Source organism: Mirounga leonina, unplaced genomic scaffold (genome assembly GCF_011800145.1).
Source record: "Mirounga leonina isolate KUSES-001 unplaced genomic scaffold, KU_Mleo_1.0 Mir_128, whole genome shotgun sequence".
NCBI lineage: Eukaryota > Metazoa > Chordata > Mammalia > Carnivora > Phocidae > Mirounga > Mirounga leonina.
Window position 1 is genome coordinate 13,802,430 of NW_023270320.1, and position 24,212 is coordinate 13,826,641.

General features: G+C 39.0%; 1 protein-coding gene across 1 annotated transcript; it reads left to right on the forward strand.

Moving 5' to 3' along the window:
• Nucleotides 1-4,683: 4,683 nt before the first annotated feature.
• On the forward strand, nucleotides 4,684-23,838 carry SARAF (store-operated calcium entry associated regulatory factor). The gene is made up of 6 exons (XM_035004106.1): nucleotides 4,684-4,956; nucleotides 14,080-14,258; nucleotides 16,801-17,218; nucleotides 19,580-19,709; nucleotides 20,342-20,478; nucleotides 22,325-23,838. The coding sequence occupies exons 1-6, from the start codon at nucleotides 4,854-4,856 to the stop codon at nucleotides 22,348-22,350; spliced, it is 993 nt and encodes a 330-aa protein (XP_034859997.1). The 5' UTR covers nucleotides 4,684-4,853; the 3' UTR covers nucleotides 22,351-23,838.
• The last annotated feature ends 374 nt before the right edge of the window (nucleotides 23,839-24,212 follow it).

Consider the following 24,212-nt stretch of genomic DNA (forward strand, 5'->3'; position numbering starts at 1 on the left):
CGTTGTTGAGTGAATGGCTAGAAGAGATGTTTCCAAAATGCTTTAAAATGGGAGGTACTGAGAGCTAAAGGTATTGTCCTACCCTGCTTCTCTCCACTACTTTCAGGGTTGAATTATAATTTTTTATTTATTTTTATTTTTATTTTTTTTAAGACTTTATTTGTCAGAGAGAGAGAGAAAGCGTACAAGCACTGGGAGCCGCAGGCAGAGAGAGAAGCTGGCTCCCCGCTGAGCAGAGAGCCAGATGTGGGACTCGATCCCAGGACCCTGAGATCATGACCTGAGCCGAAGGCAGATGCTTAACCGACTGAGCCACCCAGGTGCCCCGAATTATAATTTTTTAAAAAACAGGTCACTTGAGGCTTAATGTCCCCAATAAATCTATAGATACCTTGTGGAGGAGTAGAATTTTTTTCTATTCAAGTTAGTGCAAAAAATTCTGGCATCTTCTGAATCATGAAGAGTTTCCATTTAAGGACTGTAGTAGTGAAAACACAAGGCGAACTTGAACATATGCTATAGAAATGTTGCTGTTTAAGACAGTCTGTGAACCACCAGCTCCTTTCTCTAAACTGAAGCAGGTGTATGCATCCTATTCCCCAACCACCTTGAAAGGAGTAGGTGAAATTCTTGGAGACATAAATGATTCTGTGACTCCAAATAGTCACCACTAACACCTTTCTTGTTTTGTTCCACAGTATTCATCCTTGAAAGCAGGATGGTTGAGGGAACATAATAGAGATAGCTTATCAGTGGTGGTGGTATTGGTGGTGGTGAAAGTGATAGGCTCTTATCTCATGGACTCATAGCTTGGCTCCTGGGGGAAAGATCACATTTTAGGAAGCCTTTTGGGGCTTCCACAAGTCCCTGTAGCTGAGGTAAGTGCTAGTCCCCTAATTTCCTCTTGTGAATACAAATGGGTTAGGCATTGCAGATATTCATCCTTGATAACATTAACAGGCAACTGGGATTGTTCTTCAGGTTAGAAGGATCTATGTTCTTTTGCTTCCATGGTCACAGAATCCAATGATATTATGCTTCTTTGACTTTTCCATGAGATCCACAGTGTTACTAGCAAGAAAACACTCACCATCCTAAGTACTATTTTGGTCTACAGATGTTGTCTGGAGACACTTGAGACCTTAAAAACAGTGTTTCCAAATGTATTTCAACTACCTACAATAGAATTCTTTAGGATGCTTCCCAAAAATACAAATTCTTGGATCCCACTCTGGACCCAGAAGTTCCGAATCAGAACTTTTGAGGGCAGAGCCCAGGAATCTGAAATTTTATCAAGCACCCTGAAGACTTCCTATGCAAACGAAAGCTTGAAAATAATTGTCTGAAAAAGGTAGAATGTCAGGAATTACCTTCATTAGATTGCCAAGTAAATCCTAATCATTAGTTAATGTTGTATCCTTTAAACGTTCTCTAAGTATTCTTACAAAATAGTTAATCAGTGTTACCCTACATAGTTTCAAAACTTATTCAGATGGCTTCTTATCCTCCAAAGTTAACTCACAAAGATGGGGATGGGGGTGAGAGGAAGAGAGCTATTGTTTATTGAGCAGCTGATATGTGTCTGGTGCTTTAAACATCTGATTTCATCCACTCCACAATTTTGTACATTTGGAATTACTAACTCTTACAGATAAAGTCAGACAAACTTCAGGGAAGCTTTTAGTTTTGGTTTAAAAAATGTTATTATGGAAAAAGTAAATATATAAAAAGGAGTCAGGATAGTATAATGAATGAACTACCTTCAAAATTTAACACATGGGGCGCCTGGGTGGCTCAGATGGTTAAGCATCTGCCTTCGGCTCAGGTCATGATCTCAGGGTCCTGGGATCGAGTCCCACATCAGGCTCCCTGCTCCTTGGGAGCCTGTTTCTCCCTCTGCCTTTCTCTCTCGCTCTCTCATGAATAAAAAAAAAAAAAAAAAAAAAAAATCTTTAAAAAAAAATTAAAAAAAAAAACTTAACACATGTTCAATGTTGTTTTGTCTATACTTCCCATCCTCTTTCCCCTACCCCCCATATTATTTTTCCCCAAATTATTTTGAAGAAAATTCCGGACATAATTTCCTCTCTAATATTTTAGTATATTTCTAAAAGAACCATTAAAAATAACATAGCCATAGTACATTTATGAAACCTAAAAAACAATTTTTTAACATCATATATCTAGTCAGTGTTCAAATTTCTAATTGTCTCATAAATGTCATTTATTTTCTAGTTTGTTTGAATCAGGACCCAAATCAGGTCCACACATTCCTATTGATGTGTCTCAGAGATGATTTAAGAAGCTGCCTCTTATTTAGATCTCAGCTCATATGGTAGCTTCTCAGAACACTTCCTGGACATCCCATGTATTACAGAACTTCACTTTATATTATGCTGTTTTCTTCTTCTTTTTTAAAAATTGAAGTATAGGGGCACCTGGGTGGCTTAGTCAGTTAAGTGACCGACTCTTGGTTTTGGCTCAGGTCATGATCTTGGGGTCATGGGACAGAGCCCCCTGCATGGGCTCTTCCTCTGCTTCTCCCCACCCCCCCACCCCACCACCATCCCACCCTCTCTTTCATAAATAAATGAGATCTTTAAAAATTGAAACATAATTAACATACAGTGTTGTATTAGTTTCAGACATACAACATATTGATTCAACAATTCTATACGTTAGTCAGTGCTCACCATGATAAAAATGTAGTGACTCTCTGCCACCAAACAACATAATTACAATATTGACTATATTCCCTATGCTGTACTTTTCATCTCTGTGACTTATTTATTTTATAAATGGAAACCCCTTAATCCCCTTTATTTCACCCATCCTCCTAGTGACCTCCCCTCTAGCAACCATCAGTTTGTTCTCTGTATTTAAGAATCTGGTTTTGTGTGTGTGTGTATTACTCTCTTTTGTTCTTGAACGTGCTTATTATTTATCTGAACTATATTATTTGTTGGCTGTCTCTCCCTCCAGAATGTAAGTTAGGATAAACTTTAGTGTTGTATTCACCACTATCCAGAACTATACATGGCAAATGATGTGATCTCAAATAACAGCAGTTCTCTTGTTAAGGTAATTAATGCCCTCTACATTGCAAAATCCAAAGGTGGCTTTTGGATTCAACCTTTCAACAACAGTGGACACTGTGGACCATTGTCTTTCTCTCAACTACCGTATTGCTTCCTTTCTGGCTTTCTTCAGATCTCGCCAGAGGTTACTTTTCAGACTCTTTCTAGGATCTTCTTCTGCCCAGAATTCAGATAATAGTGTTCTTAGTTTAGTCCTGGGCCTCCTTCTTTGCCATATCTAAATTCTCTTCCTATGCATTGTACCTTTTTCTGTGGCATTAAATACCATCTTCATTTTGATAACATCAACTACCAAGTTTACCTTAACTTTGAAATACAGACTTACATATCCAAGTGTCTGTTTGACATGTCTATCTGAATGCTTAATAGTCACTGCGAACTTAACATGTTGAGAACAGAATTTTCTATTATCTTTCTTACAATCTTGATTGGTCCCACTCCAAGCCCCCACTGCTCAGCTTCCTCTTGTTCTGCTCTTCCCCTAAATTACTTTGCTTCAGTGATGTTGGACTTGTTTGCCTCTCCCACCCCCTGAATTTTGTTTTATTCACTACTGTATCCCTAGTGCCCAGAACAGTGCCTGGCAGGTACTGTTAGGTACTGGTGGATGCTCGATATATAAAGTTATTGGCTGAATCGATGAATGATTGTTCCTCAAAACACATGGCAAGGGCTTGTGCACCCACTGTTCCCCAAGCTGTGGAGGATCTTCCCCTGACTGTTGTATGGCTGGTTCTTTCTCATTCAGGTCTCAAACTTCAAAATCACTTCCTCAGCAAGGAAATGCCTCCCTGAAGTTGCCTCCCAGTCTCTATTTGTAACACCGTGTTTAATTTTCATCAATGCATTTATCACTGCCTATTATCTTTGCTTACTAATTATTTAATGTTGTTTTTCCTATCCGGCTTTAGTGTAAGGTCCACGAGTACCGGGGATTTGTCTGTATCTTCCATGCCTAAAGCAGCGCCAGACACGTATTAGGCATTCAACCTGCATTTGTTGAATGAATGAATGAATGAATGAGAGAAACCCAGGGCCGTCAGGCCTCAAAGATAATGCTGGTGCACTCTTAGAACTGTTTTCTCTGACTGGTTAAGTAGTAGTTTCTTCTCCTGATATTTTGTAAGTTCTTACTGCCTCCACGTACAAGGAAATACATAAAGGCTCTGAACTTCTGAAACCAGACAACATATTCCCTTGCTACCTTTCACCTGAATATTCTTAGCAAACAATAGTGGAACACGAATCATGTACCAGGCTCTATGTTAGGTGCTGAAGACAGAAAGTTTTATAATGCGCAGTTACTTTCCTCAGAAAGGTTACGGAGGTTTCGGAAATACATAACCCAAGTACATTTCTTAGATTTTACGTTGGTTTCAATCTCTCTAACCCTTGTCCCTTCGCTTTCTGAGCCGCAGACCAAACGCAACCGGGTTGCGTCATTTCGGTCCCAGCCCCAGCACCCCGCGCCCCGCTCATGGATCCGCCCCCAGCGGAAGCGTCCTGCCCTTGGCCACGCCCCCAGCCGCTCTAAGCCTCAGGGGCGGGGCCTGCAGTGTCCACTCGTGTTCTCCAGCGCGACTCAGTGACAATGACGTAACACTCGCGCACGGACCTTCGCTGCGGCGCTGCGGACAGACTTCCCTGCGCCGCGGCCGGAGCCCCTGGCGTTGCGGTGCGGCCGCGCGCGGACAGACTTCCGCAACAGGATTCCGGCCTGGCAGCCGCCTGGCAACCGCCCTCTCACCCAGAGCCATGGCCGCAGCCGGTGGGCCGGAAGCTGCTGGACGCTGCCCCCTTCTCAGCCTCCTTTTGCTTCTGCTGGTCGCGGGCCCTGCCCTCGGCTGGGAAGACCCTGGTGAGTGCTGTCGTCACCCGTCCCTTTCTGTCGCGTACAGCTAGCGCTCAGAGGCCCAGCGGGCGACATTTCCGTTCGCCTCCGCTTGGGCCTTTCAGCCCTGATTTCTCATTTCCATCTTCTTCCCTCTTCACCTGCGTCCTGCCTGTTCCTTTTGCTCTTCTCAGACGTCCTACGGGACAAGTGGGGACTGTTGGGAAGTCGGCGGGGCGGGACGACTCTGTATTCTTACGGTCCCCTTTCTCCCTTCCCTGGACTCCCAGAATTTGTCTACCTTCTCCTTTCTCGGACTACAATCCTCATCCCTAAGAATAACTGGAAAGCTCGGCTCTCACCTGCTCCTCTTGCTTTGTTGTCATGACTGTCTGAAGTCATCTTCCCTGCCTGTTGTCAAGGCTGCCTGTTGCTATAGCTGACAGTTGCCACAGCACCGGCAGTCTGTGAGTCACACTTAGTGGGCAGCGATGTAAACCTTGTAGGTAGGTTAGCAGAGTCGTAGACTGTACTACTTACATGAGCAGAACCCATGCTTCTTATTCCGACCACTACAGTGAAGTTCATCTCGTTACGTCAGCTTTTCTTCTTTTTCACCGCACACTAGAATTTAAAAACCATTTTATTGTTATTTTCTTGTGTGCGATGATACATGATAAGTGATTTCTGGAGAAGAGATTTTTTTTTTTATTACTATGTTATTAGAATATTCTAAAGAATTTTTATGGGATAAATAATATTCCGTGTAATTAATATGTGTATATATACACAAACATAAAGGTTTCCATTTAATGACGCATGTTGTTAAATTGGAGTGATGTAAGAAATGACTTTTAATTTATTTTTTATTTTTATTTTTTTAAAGATTTTATTTATTTGACAGAGACACAGCGAGAGAGGGAACACAAGCAGGGGGAGAGGGAGAGAGAGAGGGAGAAGCAGGCTTCCCACAGAGCAGGGAGCCTGATACAGGGCTCAATCCCAGGATCCTGGGATCATGACCTGAGCTGAAGGCAGACGCTTAACGACTGAGCCACCCAGGCGCCCCAAGAAATGACTTTTAAATAGTTAGAACATTTTTTGTTTGGAGAATGAAGATGTTAAAGCGTGAAAGGTATCAACATTGCATTTGTGACTTGGGTGATAGGAAATGCCCATGTTTCTTAAGCAAGAGATTCACTTCTGTAATATCCTATTTTATTCCTAAATGCTGAAATGAGAGAGAAGGTGCTGTTTGCAAATACTTGGCTTTGAGTAACTGATTTGATGTGGATGTTTTATTAGTAATAAAAGACAGGTTGGCTTTAAATGTCCATTTATTTATGTATTCCTAGAAAGTTGTATATACAGAGGACATTTTGATCAGAATTATAATTTAAAAACAGGACTGAAACAGTTGAACCATCAATTCTCTTTTTTTTTTTTGAAGACTTACTTATTTGAGAGAGAGAGTGTGCGTGTGTGCTCGGGTGAACGCATGTGCAGGGGGAGGAGCGGAGGGAGAGAGAGAGGGAGAGAATCTCAAGCTGACTCCGGCTGAGCGGGGAGCCCAGCTTGAGGCTTTATCCCACCACCATGAGATCATGACCTGAGCTGAAATCAAGAGTCCTATGCTTAACCAACTGAGCTACCCAGGCGCCCCGAACCCTCAATTCTTAATTAAAAAAAAAAAAAAAAAAAAGGAGGGCGCCTGGGTGGCTCAGTTGGTTAAGCGACTGCCTTCGGCTCAGGTCATGATCCTGGAGTCCCGGGATCCAGTCCCGCATCAGGCTCCCTGCTCAGCAGGGAGTCTGCTTCTCCCTCTGACCTTTCTCCCTCTCATGCTCTCTGTCTCTCATTCTCTCTCTCTCAAATAAATAAAATTTAAAAAAATAAAAAAAGGAAGTTTACAGATGAAGAGTCAGGGAAATTAAAAAAAGGAACCAAATTTAAATGAATGGTGAACCACTTCTTGGTAGCTCTTAGTCTATCTAATGTATAAACTATTGTTCTGGAACAAAAAGCACCAAAATATTTTGCAGAGTAAACACAATCGATTTTTATAAATTCTACTTTACCTTAAATTTACTTTGAGGAACTGTTCTGTAAAAGTTTTATTGGGTCAAGTTGTATCAAGCCTTGTAATAAAACAATAATCACTCCCTAATTTTTTTTTTTACTTTGGGTGCACTTTGTCTTTAGCTAACATAGAGTGATAATTTGTCTGGAAAAAAATTGTACCAGTTCTAAAGAGATTACCGGACTTTTCAAAATTCTTTATGGAATTATTTTATATTTAAGTCACTTTTCTGGGTGTTGGCGATATAGCAGTGAACAAAAGTGAAGCATTTTGCCCCCAGAGAGTTTACATCTATTGAGGAGAAATAAACAATACACAAATTGGTGAGTAGCATGTCATATCATGAAAAGTGGTATGGGCAATGATAACACAGGGGAAGGAAGACAGGGTGTGCAGGTAGAAGTGGAACTTTCAAAATATACATTGGTCAGGGAAGAAGTCACTGTTAAGGTGACATTTGATCAGAAACCTGAGGGTCGAGGAGGGATAACCGTGACTTGCATTTTATTTTATTTTTTTAAAGATTTTATTTATTTATTTGAGAGAAAGAGAATGAGAGAGAGCACATGAGAGGGGGGAGGGTCAGAGGGAGACGCAGACTCCCTGCAGAGCAGGGAGCCTGATGCGGGACTGGATCCCGGGACTCCAGGATCATGACCTGAGCCGAAGGCAATCGCCCAACCAACTGAGCCACCCAGGCGACCCATGACTTGCATTTTAAAGGCTCATTCTGTCCTCTCTGTGGAGAACAGACTGTAGGAGGTCCGGGGAAGCAGGGAGGCCAGTGAAGAGGCTGCTGGTACAGTGAGTTCCAAGAGTAGGGATGGTGGTGTGGCCAGCGGAGAAGCAGTGGAGTTGGTGAGAGTGATTGGATTCTCACCTGTTTAGAAGGTGGAGCTGACATGCTATTCTGATGGATTAGATGTAGGGGTGAGAGGAGAGGACAAAGGTGATCCAAATTTTTGGCCTGAGTGACTGGAAGTGTGGAGTGACCATTACCTGAGAGATGTGGAAGATCGTGAGAGAAGCATGTTTGGTTTTGTTCATCTTAAGTTTGAGACCTGTGAATGGATTTCCATTTGTGAGTCTGGACTTGTGGGAACTCCCTGTGACTCTTGACTGATACAACTAGTGGTGGATGGGTATGAGCACTTTGTTCTTAGACCTCGTCTCCCTTTGGGCTGCATAACAAAATACCATGTTTTTTTTTTTTTTTTTTTTAAAGATTTTATTTATTTGAGAGAGAGAGAATGAGAGAGAGAGCCTGAGAGGGGGGAGGGTCGGAGGGAGAAGCAGACTCCCTGCTGAGCAGGGAGCCTGATGCAGGACTCAATCCTGGGACTCCAGGATCATGACCTGAGCCCAAGGCAGTTGCCTAACCGAGTCACCCAGGTGCCCACAAAATACCGTGATTGGTTGGCTTAAACAGCAAGCATTTATTTCTCATATTCTGGAGGCTGGGAAGTCCAAGATCAGGGTGCTAGCATGTTTGGTGTCGGGTGAGGACCCTCTTCCTCGTTTGTAGGTGAGGATCCTCTTCTTGGTTTGCAGATGATTGTCTTGTTATGTCCTCACATGGCAGAGAAAGAGAAGGCTCTGGTCTTTTCCTCTTCTTATAAAGGTCTGCTATCATAGGGGCTTCATCCTCAAGCCCTCATCTAAAACTAATCACTTCCCAAAGTCCTTGCCTCCAGATATACTGACATTGGGATTAGGGCTTCAACATAGGAATTTTTTTTTTTTTTAAGATTTTATTTATTTATTTGAGAGAGAGAGAGACAGCCAGAGAGGGAACACAAGCAGGGGGAGCGGGAGAGGGAGAAGCAGGCTTCCTGCCGAGCAGGGAGCCCAATGCGGGGCTTGATCCCAGGACCCTGGGATCATGACCTGAGCCGAAGGCAGACGCTTAACGACTGAGCCACCCAGGCGCCCCAACATAGGAATTTTTAAGGCCACAAACAGCGACCTTTAGGAGATCTAGGGAAGAAAAATGCCGTAGGGTTATGGTAATGAAACCCAGTGTGTATATAGCTCCTTCAACATTCTCAGTAATATATATTGTACTTGATCATTTATTATGTGTCAAGTACTCTGCAGGACAGTTCTAGTAAATCATACCTAAGCTTCAGAACCTATTTTAAGGTTGATAAATCAAAGCTTCATGACCAGTTTTAAAGTTGATATTATCTTCTTAATTTTACAAGTGAGGAAACTTCTATGCAGATAAATTAAGTGACTTGGCCAAAGTCATACAGCAAGTTGGTGATGGGAATTTAGTTCAGTGTTCTTTGCATTATCTCAACCCTGCTACAATAATTTCAAGTTATTATTATTCCTGTTACTTAGTTTAATAATACCTTATGACTTTAAACCTTTGAATATTTTCATTGTTACAGTTTTTTATGTATGAGGTGGTCGTTTGGGGTTAATATACCATATTTTATTTTAATATAGTTCTTGGAAATTTTAGGTCTTCAGCCCATGTGGAATTAAGTTTTTATATTGCTGTGGATTTTCTTCTAGCTGCATAGTCAGTTATGTTGGTGTCATGTATTAAAGAAGGCACTCTTTTTTTTTTCTAAATTAAAAAGTCCACTTTATCTTTTCTTTTTTAAGTTATTTATTTATTTATTTATTTTTATTTTTATTTTTTAAAAATATATTTATTTATTTATTTATTTGACAGAGACAGACACAGCGAGAGAGGGAACACAAGCAGGGGGATTAGGAGAGGGAGAAGCAGGCTTCCTACCGAGCAGGGAGCCCGATGCGGGGCTCAATCCCAGGACCTCCGGATCGTGACCTGAGCCGAAGGCAGACTCTTAACGACTGACATTTTTTTTTTTTTTTATTTATTTGAGAGACAGTGCGGGTGTGCACACAAGCACGAACAGGGGAAGAGACAGAGGAAGAGGGAGAGAGAGAGAATCTCAGGCTGACTCCAGCTGAGCGTGGAGCCCCACTCGAGAGCCCAGTGAGGGGCTTGATCCCACCACCCAGAGATCATGACCTGAGCTAAAATTAAGAGTCAGGTACTCATCTGATTGAGCCACTCAGGTGCCCCCAAAAGTCCACTTTATCTTCTATTGGATTCCTACATATATCTGGATTTATTCTGGGCTTTCTTTTGTTTCATAGTTCCCTTGCCTATTTTTTTTTAATTAAAAAAGATTAAATTCAAGTTAGTTAACATATAGTATATTATTAGTTTCAGGGGTAGAATTTAGTGATTCAAGAGTTGCATATAACATCCAGTGCTCGTTACATCAAGTGACCTCCTTAATACCCATCACCCAATTACTCCATCCCCCCCCTCCTTTGCCTATTTCTGTTCTAATTCCATACTATCTTGATTATAGTTATTTTATGGTAAGTTTTATTGTCTGGTAAAGCAATTCTTTTTCAAAAAATTCTTTGCTATTTATAGACATTAGTTTTTCCACAGGACCTTTAACATAATTTCTTCCTGGTTCCAAAAATCCCAATTTGGTTCCTGGTGGGAAGTGCATTACATTTATTTAGATCTTATTATATATGGTTTTTTTTTTTAATTTTATCTATGATGATTTTTTTTTCTTTTTTTTATTCTTATGTTAATCCCCATACATTACATCATTAGTTTTAGATGAAGTGTTCCATGATTCATTGTTTGTGCATAACACCCAGTGCTCCATGCAGAATGTGCCCTCCTCAATACCCACCACCAGGCTAACCCATCCTCCCACCCCCCTCCCCTCTAGAACCCTCAGTTTGTTTTTCAGAGTCCATCGTCTCTCATGGTTCGTCTACCCCTCCGATTTCCCCCGCTTCCTTCTTCCCCTCCCGCTACCTTCTTCTTCTTTTTTTTTTTTTTTTTTTAACATATATTGCATTATTTGTTTCAGAGGTACAGGTCTGAGATTCAACAGTCTTGCACAATTCACAGCGCTTACCAGAGCACCTACCCTCCCCAGTGTCTATCACCCAGTCACCCCATCCCTCCCACCCCACCCCCCACTCCAGCAACCCTCAGTTTGCTTCCTGCGATTAAGAATTCCTCATATCAGTGAGATCATATGATACATGTCTTTCTCAGATTGACTTATTTCGCTCAGCATAACAACCTCCAGTTCCATCCACGTCGTTGCAAATGGCAAGCTCTCATTCCTTTTGATGGCTGCATAATATTCCATTGTATATATATACCACATCTTCTTTATCCATTCATCTGTCGATGGACATCTTGGCTCTTTCCACAGTTTGGCTATTGTGGACATTGCTGCTATAAACATCGGGGTGCACGTACCCCTTCGGATCCCTATATTTGTATCTTTGGGGTAAATACCCAGTAGTGCATATATATGTATTTTTAAAATATAGATCACATATTGATCCTAAGTTTATTTCCAGATATTTTATGTATGTTTTTATGTTTTATGTAGTTTGGCACTAATTTGAGATAGGCTTCCTATTTTCATTTTTAATTGGATACAGTTATAGAAAAAACTGTTGACCTTTGGTAATTGATAAAATATCTAGCTGTTTTATCAAATTCTCTTATTATGCCATGGTTGTCTTTTGGGAAGTTCTCTTGGATTTTGTAGGTCCAGAAACTCTGAATAAAATGTTATTTCTTCTGTTTGTACCACATGTGACAGATACTACTGGAGGATTACTCAGAAGCCGTTGTCTACCTTCTTCTCCTTGTCTACCTCCATGTAGATACTGGGAAAGCCAAATACTCATTTTACTAGAATTACTGGATCCTAAGTCATTCTAGTCAGTCTACCAGAGGAATTCTGGGAAAGATATTTTAAATTTTGGTGGAAAGTTATCAATCTTTACATATTCCTGTTTTCTCTCAACTCTGTATTTAGGGTTGAAATATGTCAATGTAATTTTAGGCATTATGACAGGCCATCATTAAATCCTTCAATATGCCCCCCTTCCTTTTTTAAAAAGGAACTTTTCCCCACAAGGTAAAAATAACATTACCCCTGACAAAATTAATCTTAATTTCTTAATATCAACTAATTATCCATTCCATATTCAGATATCACAATTATGCCTGAAATGTCTAAACTAGTTGGTTCAAAACCCGACCCAATCCAGGTCTGTGCATCCCATCTGATTGTATTCTCCCTTAAGTCTTCTTAAATGTAGAACAAAGAGTCCTTTATTTATGCTACTGCTTTGCTGAAGGGTTTGGGCTTGTTGTCCTTTAGAGTATCCTACCTTCTGGATTCTGTTTTCTCATGGTGTTTTAGCTTGCTTTTTTCTTCCCTGTTTTTCTCATAGACTGGATGTTAAGTCCAAAGGTTTGATAAAATTCATGTTAAATACTTTTGGGGATTACATCATAGTAGATGGTATAATATCAATTTGTTCTACCATTATTGATGTTAAGATTAACTAGTAGATTAAAAGTGGCTTTATAACCCTTGTGAAGTTACATTTTTCCAGAAAGCACTCTGTGTAATGTTACTTGGTCCCATACCAATATCCAGTCTCTTAATGATTTTAAAACCAGTAAATCCTTGTCTGCATCGGTTTCTTTGGGCATTATGAAATGATGATTTTTTTCTAATTCTGTCATTTCTTCTGCATTTATTAGCTGTCATTCTTCAGTAAAGTTGAGATTTCCATTATCACCTGAGGCTATTTCAGATTACAGTTCCTGGTGGAAAGTCAGAATATAAATTTAATTTTTAATCTTTAATTACCAATTTTCGGAGTAAGGAGGTAGGTAGCAACTTTTAGTGACAAATGAGTTTTTGGCATTCTCTTTGAGTATCATTATAGACTCTGATTCATAGATTGAACATAATTTGATCAATTACAGTCTTTATCTTGCTGGTCGGTCTTTTTCTTTTGGTGTCTTAAGAATTCTCCATACCAGGATTATAAACATTCTGTTGTGCTTTCTTCCAGTATTTTTTATTTGTTGTATGTTTTATGGTAAGTTTTTAGCCATCATGGATTAATTTTTGTACATGGTGTATGATGATCAATTTTTCTAATCCTCTGCCAATATTACACTGTTTATACTACTATAGGTTTAATAATATATTTTGATATATGTAGTCCACATTTACTTTCTTTGTTGTTACTAGTTTTCAGCTGTCTTTCCATTATTGATTTTATATATTATTATATGTTTGATGTTATATTTCTAGTTTTATCTCAGCTTAGTCACATTTATTAAGTTCTTTTTTTGGTAAATAAGTACAAATATGATCTGTATCTGCTGATATGAGGGAATGTCTATGATGTATAATTAAGTGGAAAAACCATGTGAAGAATAATGTGGACTGTATATTCAGTTTTTATAACCATAGATTAGCAAAACCCAAAACAACTCCTGTATCTGTGTCTGGGTAAGCAAGAAAAAGGTACTTACCAGGTCGTTAATTTGGGTTATTACAGAAATGTGAAATTGGAGGAAGAGTGGGTTTCACTATTTTAAAAAATCATGAAATATATCATAAACATACATGAATAGTTTAAAGAAGAATAAAACGATGGGGTGATATGAGTGTCCTCAGCTGATCCCAGGTAGCAGGACATGGGGGGAAGAGGAGGAACTTCCATCACCTCAAGGTCAAGACAGACCAAATACAGATAAAAACCAAAGCCAGGTTCACCTGGACATTCTGTCCTTAGGTTTAAAAAAGAAGGTAAGGTAACAGCAGGGAATTTTGCTGGTAGCCCTTTTGAGCAGTACGCTTGCAGTGTGGACTTGTTACCCTCTGCCTGACCCATGGTTATCATCCTGCTATCTTATCTTCTCTTATCATTCTCCTTGGGATTAACTTTGTCCCTCTGTATGCCACTACTCTTTCTTTAGACCTCTGGTTTTTATGTTTTTCTCTTGTGAGTATCCTTCATTATCTTACTGAGAATTGATACCTGGGAGGTAAAGATTTTGAAACCTTTCAGATGTCTGAAAAATCTACTCTCTTGCTTGAGTGACAATCTAGAATTCTACATCCACTTACTTTTGAAAGTATTTTCTATGACAAGAGTTTTATTAGGATGACTCTGTGTTTGACAATATATTTACCACCTGTTCATCTGTGTTCTTGTTTTAGACAGAATATTGTTGCGGGATGTAAAAGCTCTCACCCTCTACCATGACCGCTATACCACCTCTCGTAGGCTGGATCCGATCCCACAATTGAAATGTGTTGGAGGCACAGCTGGTTGTGATTCTTATACCCCCGAAGTCATACAATGTCAGAACAAAGGTTGGGATGGTTATGATGTACAGGTAATATTCATTATGTTGATGACAGTCTAACTGGAGTTTTTATTCAATAAAGTGTTTATTGGGATATTACTCAGTATTTTTGGGAAAGACATATAGAAAATCTCAAGTTAAATATATAAATATAAATCAGTTATTCATTTTCTGGAAGAACATCCTCCAAAAGAAATGAACTGATTTTAAAGCCTGGAAATAGGGGTGCCTGGGTGGCTCAGTCGGTTAAGCATCTGCCTTCAGCTCAGATCATGATCCCAGGGTCCTGGGATCGAGTCCCACATCGGGCTCCCTGCTCAGTGGGGGGCCTGCTTCTACCTCTCCCTCTGCCTCTCCCCCTGCCTGTGGTCTCCTGCTCTCTCTGTCAGATAAATAAATAAAATCTTTAAAAAAAATAAATAAAAATAAGGCCTAGAAATATTCATTGTTATTTTCTTCTAACACATTAGTAAATTTTCAAAACTTTATATACTTGAGGGTAGGGGTAGAGGTTCTCTTCTCGTTGTAATTTTACTGTCACTCCTCAAAGAATACCAACCTGCCCTTGAGAAATAATGTTAACATGATCAGGAATCATAGGCTGTTAGGAAATGTAAAATGGTGCAGCTGCTTTGGAAAACTGCCTGGCTGTTCCTCAAAAGGTTAAACATAGAGTTACTATATGCCCCAGTCATTCCACTACTAGGTCTAGACCCAGGAGAATTAAAAATATATGTCCACACAAAAATTTGTACATAAATGTTTGTAGCAGCATTATTCATAATAGCCAAAAAGTAGAAACATCCTGAATGTCTATTATTGATGAATGAATAAACAAAATGTGGTGTATCCATACAATGGAATATTATTTCGCCATAAAAAAGAATGAAGAACAGATACATGCTACAACATGTGTGAAAATATTATGCTAAGTCAAAGAAGTCAGTCACATGTTGTATGAAATGTTCAGGATAGGGAAATCCATAAAGGCAGTTGCTCAGGGCTGGGAGATTTGGGAGGAAGTGAATGACTGCTAATGGATATGAGATTTCTTTTTGAGGTGATGAAAATATGCTAAAATTGATTGTGGTGGTGGTTGCACAACTGTGAATATACTAAAAACCATCAAAATGGGTGAATGTATGGTAGGTGAATCATATTTCAATAAAGCTGTTATAAAAAATAAAATAACATATCTGAAATTTGGGAGAGGAAGATAATTGGCCAAAAACTTACAGAAACGCAGAAGAACAAATCAGATCTATTTTAGCTTGTGTCTCTTTAAATGCTGTTAAAGAAGCATATTACCTATTTTGCTCAAAATATAGTTATGAAATTTAAACTCAGACTTTTTAAAAAAAGATTTTATTTTATTTATTTGAGAGAGCAAGAGCGAGAGAGCATGCACAGGTGGGGGGAGTGGACTTTTTTTTTAAGGTGGAAATTTTTGAGGCTAGCGTGAATTCTTTTTGCATTTTTCTAAATATCTTCAAAAAATTTTTTAAGAGATGGGGCGCCTGGCTGGCTCAGTCAGTGGAATATGTGATTCTTGATCTTGGGGTTGTGAGTTCAGGCCCCATGCTGGGTGTAGAGATTACTTTAAACATTTTTTTAAGAGAATTACTTAGAGGATTGGACCCTTGGAAGGTTAGTCCATAGTATTATAAAATTTGTGCAGAAAGTTTTTCTCAGAAGGTTATATACTATCTCTGATGCTATATGTAGTTACCAGATACTCCTGTATGATGCTGATGTTTGAGCCTTAACTTAAAAAAAAACCAACTCCATTTATATTATTTATTTATTTATATATTTATTTATTTTTTTTTAAAGATTTTTAAAATTTATTTATTTGAGAGAGAGAGAGAGAGAGAAACAGCATGAGAGGGGAGAGGGTCAGAGGGAGAAGCAGGCTCCCCGCTGAGCCGGGAGCCCGATGTGGGACTCGATCCCAGGACTCCGGGACCATGACCTGAGCTGAAGGCAGTCGCTCAACCAATTGAGCCACCCAGGCGCCCTTATATTATTTATTTTTAGGAGATTGATTTATTTTAGAGAGAGAAAGAGTGAGCACATGCTGTCATGGGGGATGGGTGGCAGGGCAGAGGGAGCGGGAGAGAGTCTTAGGCGGACTCTGTGCTGAGTGGCGGGGCTCCATCTCACCACCCCGACATCACGACCTGAGCCGAAACCAAGAGTCGGTCACTTAACTGACTCTGCCACCTCGGTGCCCCCCAAAACCTCTTATTTTTAAAACATCTTGAACAACAGTGGCAAAAAGTTGACATTTAAAAATTTTGCTTAACATTTACAATTGTGGAATATTTAATGTACAAAAGAATTGCTTACACGTGTATGTAAGGAATAAGGAATAGTAATAAAACAGACACTCAGGTACCTAGTACCTAGCTTTGAAGTCCCTGGGTTACCTTCCCCCAACACAGAAGTACTCATTGTTGTGAATTTTATCATTCCCTGACTTCATTTTGCAGTTTTATGACTCCCCAAATAGTACATATTAGATGAAAAACAATTTTTGATTCTAATAGCCTATTTCTATTTTTCTTCACAGTGGGAATGTAAGACCGATTTAGATATTGCATATAAATTTGGAAAAACTGTGGTAAGCTGTGAAGGCTATGAATCCTCTGAAGACCAGTATATACTAAGAGGTTCCTGTGGCTTGGAGTATAACTTAGATTATACAGAACTTGGCCTGAAGAAATTGAGAGAGTCTGGAAAAAAACATGGCTTTAACTCTTTCTCTGATTATTATAATAAGCTGTACTCCTCAGATTCAAGTGGCATCAGTGGATTGATTACCATCGTAGTACTACTTGCTATTGCTTTTGGAGTTTATAAATTGTTCCTTAGCGATGGTCAAGATTCTCCTCCACCATATTCTGAGTATCCTCCAAATTCCCATCATTATCAGAGATTCACCAACTCAGCAGGACCCCCTCCTGCAGGCTTTAAGTCTGAATTCACAGGTATGTTTCCCTAATGGCAATAAGTAGGGTAGATGCCAGGTAGTGAATCTTTTTTTTTTTTAATTTTTTTTTTTTAAAGATTTTATTTATTTGAGAGAGAGAGAATGAAAGAGAGCATGAGAGGGAGGAGGGTCAGAGGGAGAAGCAGACTCCCCGCTGAGCAGGGAGCCTGATGCGGGACTCGATCCCGGGACTCCAGGATCATGACCTGAGCCGAAGGCAGTCGCTTAACCAACTGAGCCACCCAGGCGCCCCGCCAGGTAGTGAATCTTGTGCTGGTTTCTGAAATAGAATGTGGTCAGATTGGGAAACCAAAGCAGATTTGTCTTCTCATCTTATATTTTACTTTTTCAACTTCTTTACCTCTTATTCTATGTAAGGGTAATTGTGATTATTATTTGAAGGTGGCATGATTAAATTATAAATCACCTTAATCAGAAAAACTTGATCAGATTTGGTAATAAGCATTTACCTTGAACTCTCATATCATACACAAAAATTTATTCATTAAATATTATAGATGTCAGCATAAAAGGTAAAACAGGTTTCCAGAAAACATAGGAAGATATTTGTCATGATCATGCAGTAGGTAAAAATTTCTTAGACTATAAAAATTTCCAGCCATAAAGAACGGGTGGATAAATTTGACTTTATTTAAATTAAGAATGTTTAGCCACCAAAAGACCACATTAACAGAGTGGAAAGGCAAGCCACAGACTGGGAGAAAATATTTGTAAAACGTTATTTCCAACACAGGGTATGTATCTAGAATATATATGTATGTGCTGCCCAAGCGAGCCCTAGAATATATAAAGAACTCTCCCACAAATCTGAGGGAAGACACACAACCCAGTTTTTAAAATGGACAGAGACTTGAACAGCCATTTTATAATAGAAGATATCCAGATGTCCAGTAACAGTATGAAAAGGTGCCTAGCATCATTAGTTTTCAGGAAAATGCAAATTAAAACCACACTGAGTTCATTATTAACCACTATATAACCACCATAATGGCTGACATTAAAAAGGGAGAGTACCAGGTAATGGTAAGGATGTAGTCAACTGCAACTTGATGATAGGAGTTAAAATAGAAAACACTTTGAAAACTGTCACTGCCTCCCCTATGACCCAGCAGTTCCATTCTCAATACATACCTAAGAGAAATGCATGCATTTGTACACAAAAAGACATGCACAGAGTATTTTTACAGTTTTATTCATAACAGTAAAAAACTGGAAATAGAATGTACGTAAACATAAGAATGGGACAAATTGTGATTTTTTTCACACAATGGAATACACAATGGATCAGTTTAAAAAAACAAACCCAAAAACTGATACAATGCAATAATGGGGGTTGACTCTCATAGACACAATGATGTGCTGGACACGGAAGAGTACCTAGTGTGTGATTATGTTTATACAAAGTTCAGGAATGGGTAAAACTAAAGTATAGTGAGAGAAGTCAGGGTAATGCTTATCTCTGGTGTGGGTGGGTGTCTATTGGGAATTGTCACGAGGGAGCCTTCCGGGGTGCTAGAAATGTTTTACTGATGTGCATAGTGGTTACATGCACGAGTACATATGTACAAATTTATTATGTTGTTTCATGTGAGATTAGCACACTTTCCTTTATGTGTGCTGTACATCAATTAAAAAAAAAAAAACAACTTCCTCTGAGCTGAAGATACTTTTTTGGTCTCTTTAAGATCTGACTTCCCAGTTGATACAAATCTTTGGCTGCTGCCTCCACTTGGATTCCTCCATTAGACACTCAAGTACAGCTATCACCTGAAGCTCTTACAGATGTTCATATACAAAAGAAGGAACTCCCAGGGGGGTCATCTTCCAGTAGCTGATCCTGAGCAGGGCAGATGTGACTTTACAGGAGGGAACTAACCCCCCTTCTAAAATATATCTCTTTTTTTTCATGTCCGTGGGAAAGCTCCTCCTTAGTTATAAATCAGTATTTTATGAATACACTTTTTTAAAAAAGATTTATTTATTTCAGAGAGAGAGAGAGTGTGTGTGGTGGGGGTGGAGGAACAGAGGGAGAGGGAGAGAGCTTGAAGCAGACTCCCTGCTGAGTGGGGAGCCTGACATGGGGCTCGATGCCACACCCTGAGATCATGACCCGGGCCGAAATCAAGAGTAGGACGCTCAGCCGACTGAACCACCCAGGCGCCCCCCCCCCGCCCCCCCGCTTTTGTTAGTATACACTTTTTGAATACAACTTGTTTATGAGTCGAGGGTTGAGTATTAGTAATACATAGGACAAATGAAGTAATTGAAATGCCATATTATTTTTGGTTTTGTGGGCTGTTTTAAGTGAGGATACATAATAAATCATTTTTATTTCTAGGACCACACGGTGCAGCTTCTGGTTTCGGCAGTGCTTTCACAGGACAACAGGGATATGACAATTCAGGACCAGGGTTCTGGACTGGCTTGGGAACTGGAGGAATATTAGGATATTTGTTTGGCAGTAACAGGTAGGCTTTGCACTGATCTCCCTTGCCCTTTAATTCCACTTTTCTTTAGAGGCTTCTTTGTTTGCTTTGCAGTTTTATTGGATGTGGTGTTGTTAGGAAAATAAATTATGGTGACATTACCCTATTAAATCAGATTCTCTGCTATATGGGCTTTCATCAATATTGTATATGTTGTTTTCTTTTATTGTGTTTCTTCTTCCAGTGTCATCCTTATAGAGATCATGAGATAGGAAAAAGACTCTTTACTTAACATCTGAGAAAATGAGAAGACAGGAAAGAACATGGCATTTGAGGAACAGTTAGCAGTCTGGTTTCATAGGAGAATGATAGAGAAGCAAGGCTGAAAAGGGCTTAGAGCCAGATTTTGGGATGTCTTCTTATTATTGGTAGTTTAATTTTAGATTTTATCTGAGTATGAGTTCTGGAAGAAAGAGTCTCTTCTTCCTGTCACTCTGCCCCCCATGGCAGTGACTATACAATATCAGAAATACAAAACAGTATTTATTTCATGTTATACCAGATCACTGAGGAAAAACACTTGATAAAGGTATTTTTTTTCTGAGAGCATAGGAATAGGAAGATATTTAAAAGTCATAAGAAAAATGCCTGATATGCTTTTATGTCTTTAATAGAGCAGCAACACCCTTTTCAGACTCGTGGTACTACCCGTCTCCTTCATACTCTAGCACATGGAATAGTCGTGTTTACTCACCCCTTCGTGGAGCCTCAGCATATTCAAGCTCAGAGACAAGAACCAGAACAGCATCAGGTAAGAATGAAAGCATAGAAGTTCCTAGTACGTAGCAGTGAAGTACAGAAATAGTTTTGGAACTTAAGAAGATAGTTATTAACTATATATTAGCAATCATAATTTTATTTGGCATACCCATCAGAAATATTAATAGCATAATTAACTCAGATTAAAATGTAGTTCAGATTCGTTCTTTTCTCAACATTCTTTAAAAATCAAACAGGGATTTGGTTTAGACTCACTTCTACCACTAACCAGGGTTTTACCTTAAACCTTCCTAAACATTGGTTTCACCATATGTTTAATTCTGTGACCTCTAGGTTTCTTTTAAGCTTATTTAAAATGGAATTTTCTAGGTAGAAGTTTGAACTTTTAAAATTCAGTAAAACTCAGTAAATAACTCAGTAAATCCATACTTTAAATAATTGTCAAAAATATGGTGGTTATGTTTATTGCTATTGTTAAGAGGAAATTTTGTAAAAAGCAAAGATATAATATAAAAAATTAAAAAGCTGTTTGTTTTAAAACATCCAGCTAATTAGCAGAGGATGGGAGGACATGGATAATGAAGTAGTAATAGATTGCTGTGGATTGGATTCGTCTTCTTCAGCAGGGGGAAGTTATGGAACAGAGGTTAATTCTTGATATTGACAGAAGACTTGTTTAAATATGTTTTGAAAAAAAAATATGTTTTGAAGTGTAAGAGTGAATTTCTCATAGTACTGGTGTGAATATAAATTGACATGATCCCTTTGCAAGATTGGCATTACCGACTAAAATTAAGCACAAACATCTTCAAGACCCAGCAATTTCGCTCTCAAGATATATAGCAACAGAAATGCATATACTTGTACACTGAAAGATAAGTACGAGAACGTTCATGGCATCTTTATTCCTAATAGCGTCCAACTGGAAAAAACCATGTATCCAGCAGTAGTAAACGAGATGAATAAATTGAGTTACGGCCATACAGTGCAATGCTGTGCAACAGAGAGAGAGAATAAACAGCTGTATGCAATAATGTGGGTAGATCTACCAAGTATAAAAAGAAAAGAAAGAAGCCAGACACAAAGGAATATATATAAATATGATTACAACATTCATATTTTATAAATATGCATGTTTAAAAACAAGCAAAGCTAACCTGTGGTGTTAGATGTAAGGTGGTGGTTACTTTTTGGGAGGAAGAGGGGAGGTAGTGATTGGGAGGATATATAAAAATATAGCTACGTAGGACATAACACAACAGGAAAACTCATTCTCAGTGGAAACAAAAATTGTAAAAAAACCCATAAATATCGACTAGGAATCTTTGGGACTTAAATGAAGAAAATCATTAAATGTTACCGAATAACCTAAAGGAAAACCTGATGGGAACACTTGTCATCTTGTAAACTATTAGTGCATTTTCGTGTGTGTGTGTGTGTGTGTGTGTGTGTGTGTGTGTGTGTGTGGAGGGGGAGGTTGACTGAGTAACATTTACCATTGAAAGCCTGAAACTTGCTCCTGCAGTAGTTTTGTTGCCGCTGGAGTTGCGACAGGTAGCAGGGCATGGCTAGCTCCATTGGCCTCTCTGCTTTTTGGCTTAGACTTTGAGTATTGCACGTACCACGTTGGCCCCACCATAGAACACGTGTTCTTTGGTTTCCTGACTACAAGTGATTCCTAAGCAGCATGTCTGAGTCTAGTCAACTTGATGCCTGGGTGACGGGGAGGGCTGTTGTGGGTGGCGAAGCACTGTCTTCCTCCTTCCCTCGTGTCTCTTTATTCATTTGTTAACAATAAACGTGTTCCTGTTGTAGTTTTATAAGCAATGCCAGTGCATCTTTAAAAGCCAATATAAATTTTACTCTTCTCATTTTAGGATATGGTGGTACCAGAAGACGATAAGAGACTAAAAAGTTGAAGTCAAACACTGGATGCAAAATTTCTGATTTTAAAGTACTGGTGTGAATTAAAAAAAAAAAAAAGTGCTACCTGCTAACAACTGGGGAATATGTAAAAGCTGTGTGGTTTTTTTGGTCCTGTATTGCTTTTTGTGCTCTATTACTTGAGACTAACAGTTGATATATGAGAAAATGCTTCTGTAGAGAATTGTATGTTAGTGTAATGTGCAGTTGTGTTTTAGTTTCTGAAAGTGATGATTACTGTGAAAAGCTGAAAGTGCGTTAATTTCTAAAACCTATGACGTCATTAAGAATGAAGGCTTTATGACCATTAGACACTGGGTACAGAAAATGTCAATCTTACGTGGTTTTAGTTGATGAGTCATTACCTTATAAAAACGATAATAATCTATTTGGCATTTACTGTGTTGTGTTTACTGTTCTTCAGACATTTAAACCAAGCTTTGGACTACCAATTATACTTATCTGTATGTTCTGATCACTTTTGAGCTCATGAGCTTTGAATCCTTCAGTGGCGGTGGAGTTCAATTAAGTGAGAATGACCTTTTTTGGGAAGAGATAGAAAATATCTAGAAAGTTGTTGCGAATGATTTCTGTGCTGACAAAGATGGCTTGAAACCTCCATATTCATTTAAGTAAGGTTTAAATGCTTCAGCAAAGGTGTTTTACTAGCAAAAGCATGCAGTTCTCTGTGGGATCTCCAGTGTTGTAGCTATCTGTTTCAATCTTACATTAAAATGACAGGAAAAATAAAAACAAGGGGTTTCATTCTTATTCTTTCTACCAGCTTTGACACAAATTGGTGTTACTTTTTTGACCCTTTTTCCCAAAGGACAAGGGGTGCATGCAGAAGCTCTGTCTCCCTAATTTCCCATGGTAGTTGCCTGCTACCAGTCTCTTGGTAATTGTTTTCAAAAAAGTAATTCAGAAATGGTGTGGAAGGAAGCCTCTGCTAAAAAATGGCTTTAAAAAAAAATAATGAAATCTCCAAGCCTCCCAACTCTCAAAGATTGCACCATCTGTCTTAGTTAAGCTCTGCAACCTGAGAGTCTCATTTTTACCCTTTAGGAATCATTTAAAAACAAACCTTTGTTTATTCTTTAAAAATGTGATTTAGGGACTAGTTGAAGGAATATTGTGAACACAGCTCCTCTTTTCTCTCATCAGTAAAACTTGGTAGAAAATTTATGTCACAGAGGAAAGAGTTTTTCTTTAATATGTTGCACTAAATCCTTACCCCATTTCTCCTTAGTAAAAGGAGATGGAATAAAAGAAAATCCAGTTTATTGCCTTTTCCCCCATCTGCTTAGTGTTTTGGGTTTTAATTTACTTTTTGCTATAGGAGTTGATAATCTTGAACTGAGTATGTTTTACATGGAGAGCAAAGTAAAAAAAAATTGTTAATTTAAAACTGCTGTAGATCGTGCCAGTGATAGTGATCTGCATATAAAATTTGCTGTTCTTTTTTTAATGAAGTGATTTTTTTTTAAATTGGAGTATAGTTGCCACACAATGTTAACATTAGTTTCAGGTCCGATTTCTGTTTTTGAATGCATTATTTCAGGTCATTGGAATTTTAAGAAAATAATGAGTGAATATAGAGTTGACTATACTGGTGGCTTTAGATTACTCTCAGGAGCACTAGGGGTGTTCTTTGAGGCTCTTTGAAAGACTGCCTGGAGGGAAGGAAGGGAAAGAAACTGGCGCATAAGGCTCAAGATCCTCTGCCCCCAACCTCCACTAGGGTGCTCCTCCTCTGTTGTATGTTTACATTTCCTTGTTATTTGTGGAAAAGATTCTGAGGTATCATCTTCAAAATCTAAGACTCAGAAGGACAGTACAACT

What these genes read in the sequence shown, in the direction of transcription:
- SARAF (XM_035004106.1), top strand. Translation starts at nt 4,854, where the DNA reads ATGGCCGCAGCCGGTGGGCCGGAAGCTGCTGGACGCTGCCCCCTTCTC. An exon ending in GGGATGGTTATGATGTACAG is followed by an intron (nt 14,259 to 16,800) that starts GTAATATTCATT and finishes TTTTCTTCACAG; the next exon opens with TGGGAATGTAAGACCGATTT. An exon ending in TATTTGTTTGGCAGTAACAG is followed by an intron (nt 19,710 to 20,341) that starts GTAGGCTTTGCA and finishes TGTCTTTAATAG; the next exon opens with AGCAGCAACACCCTTTTCAG.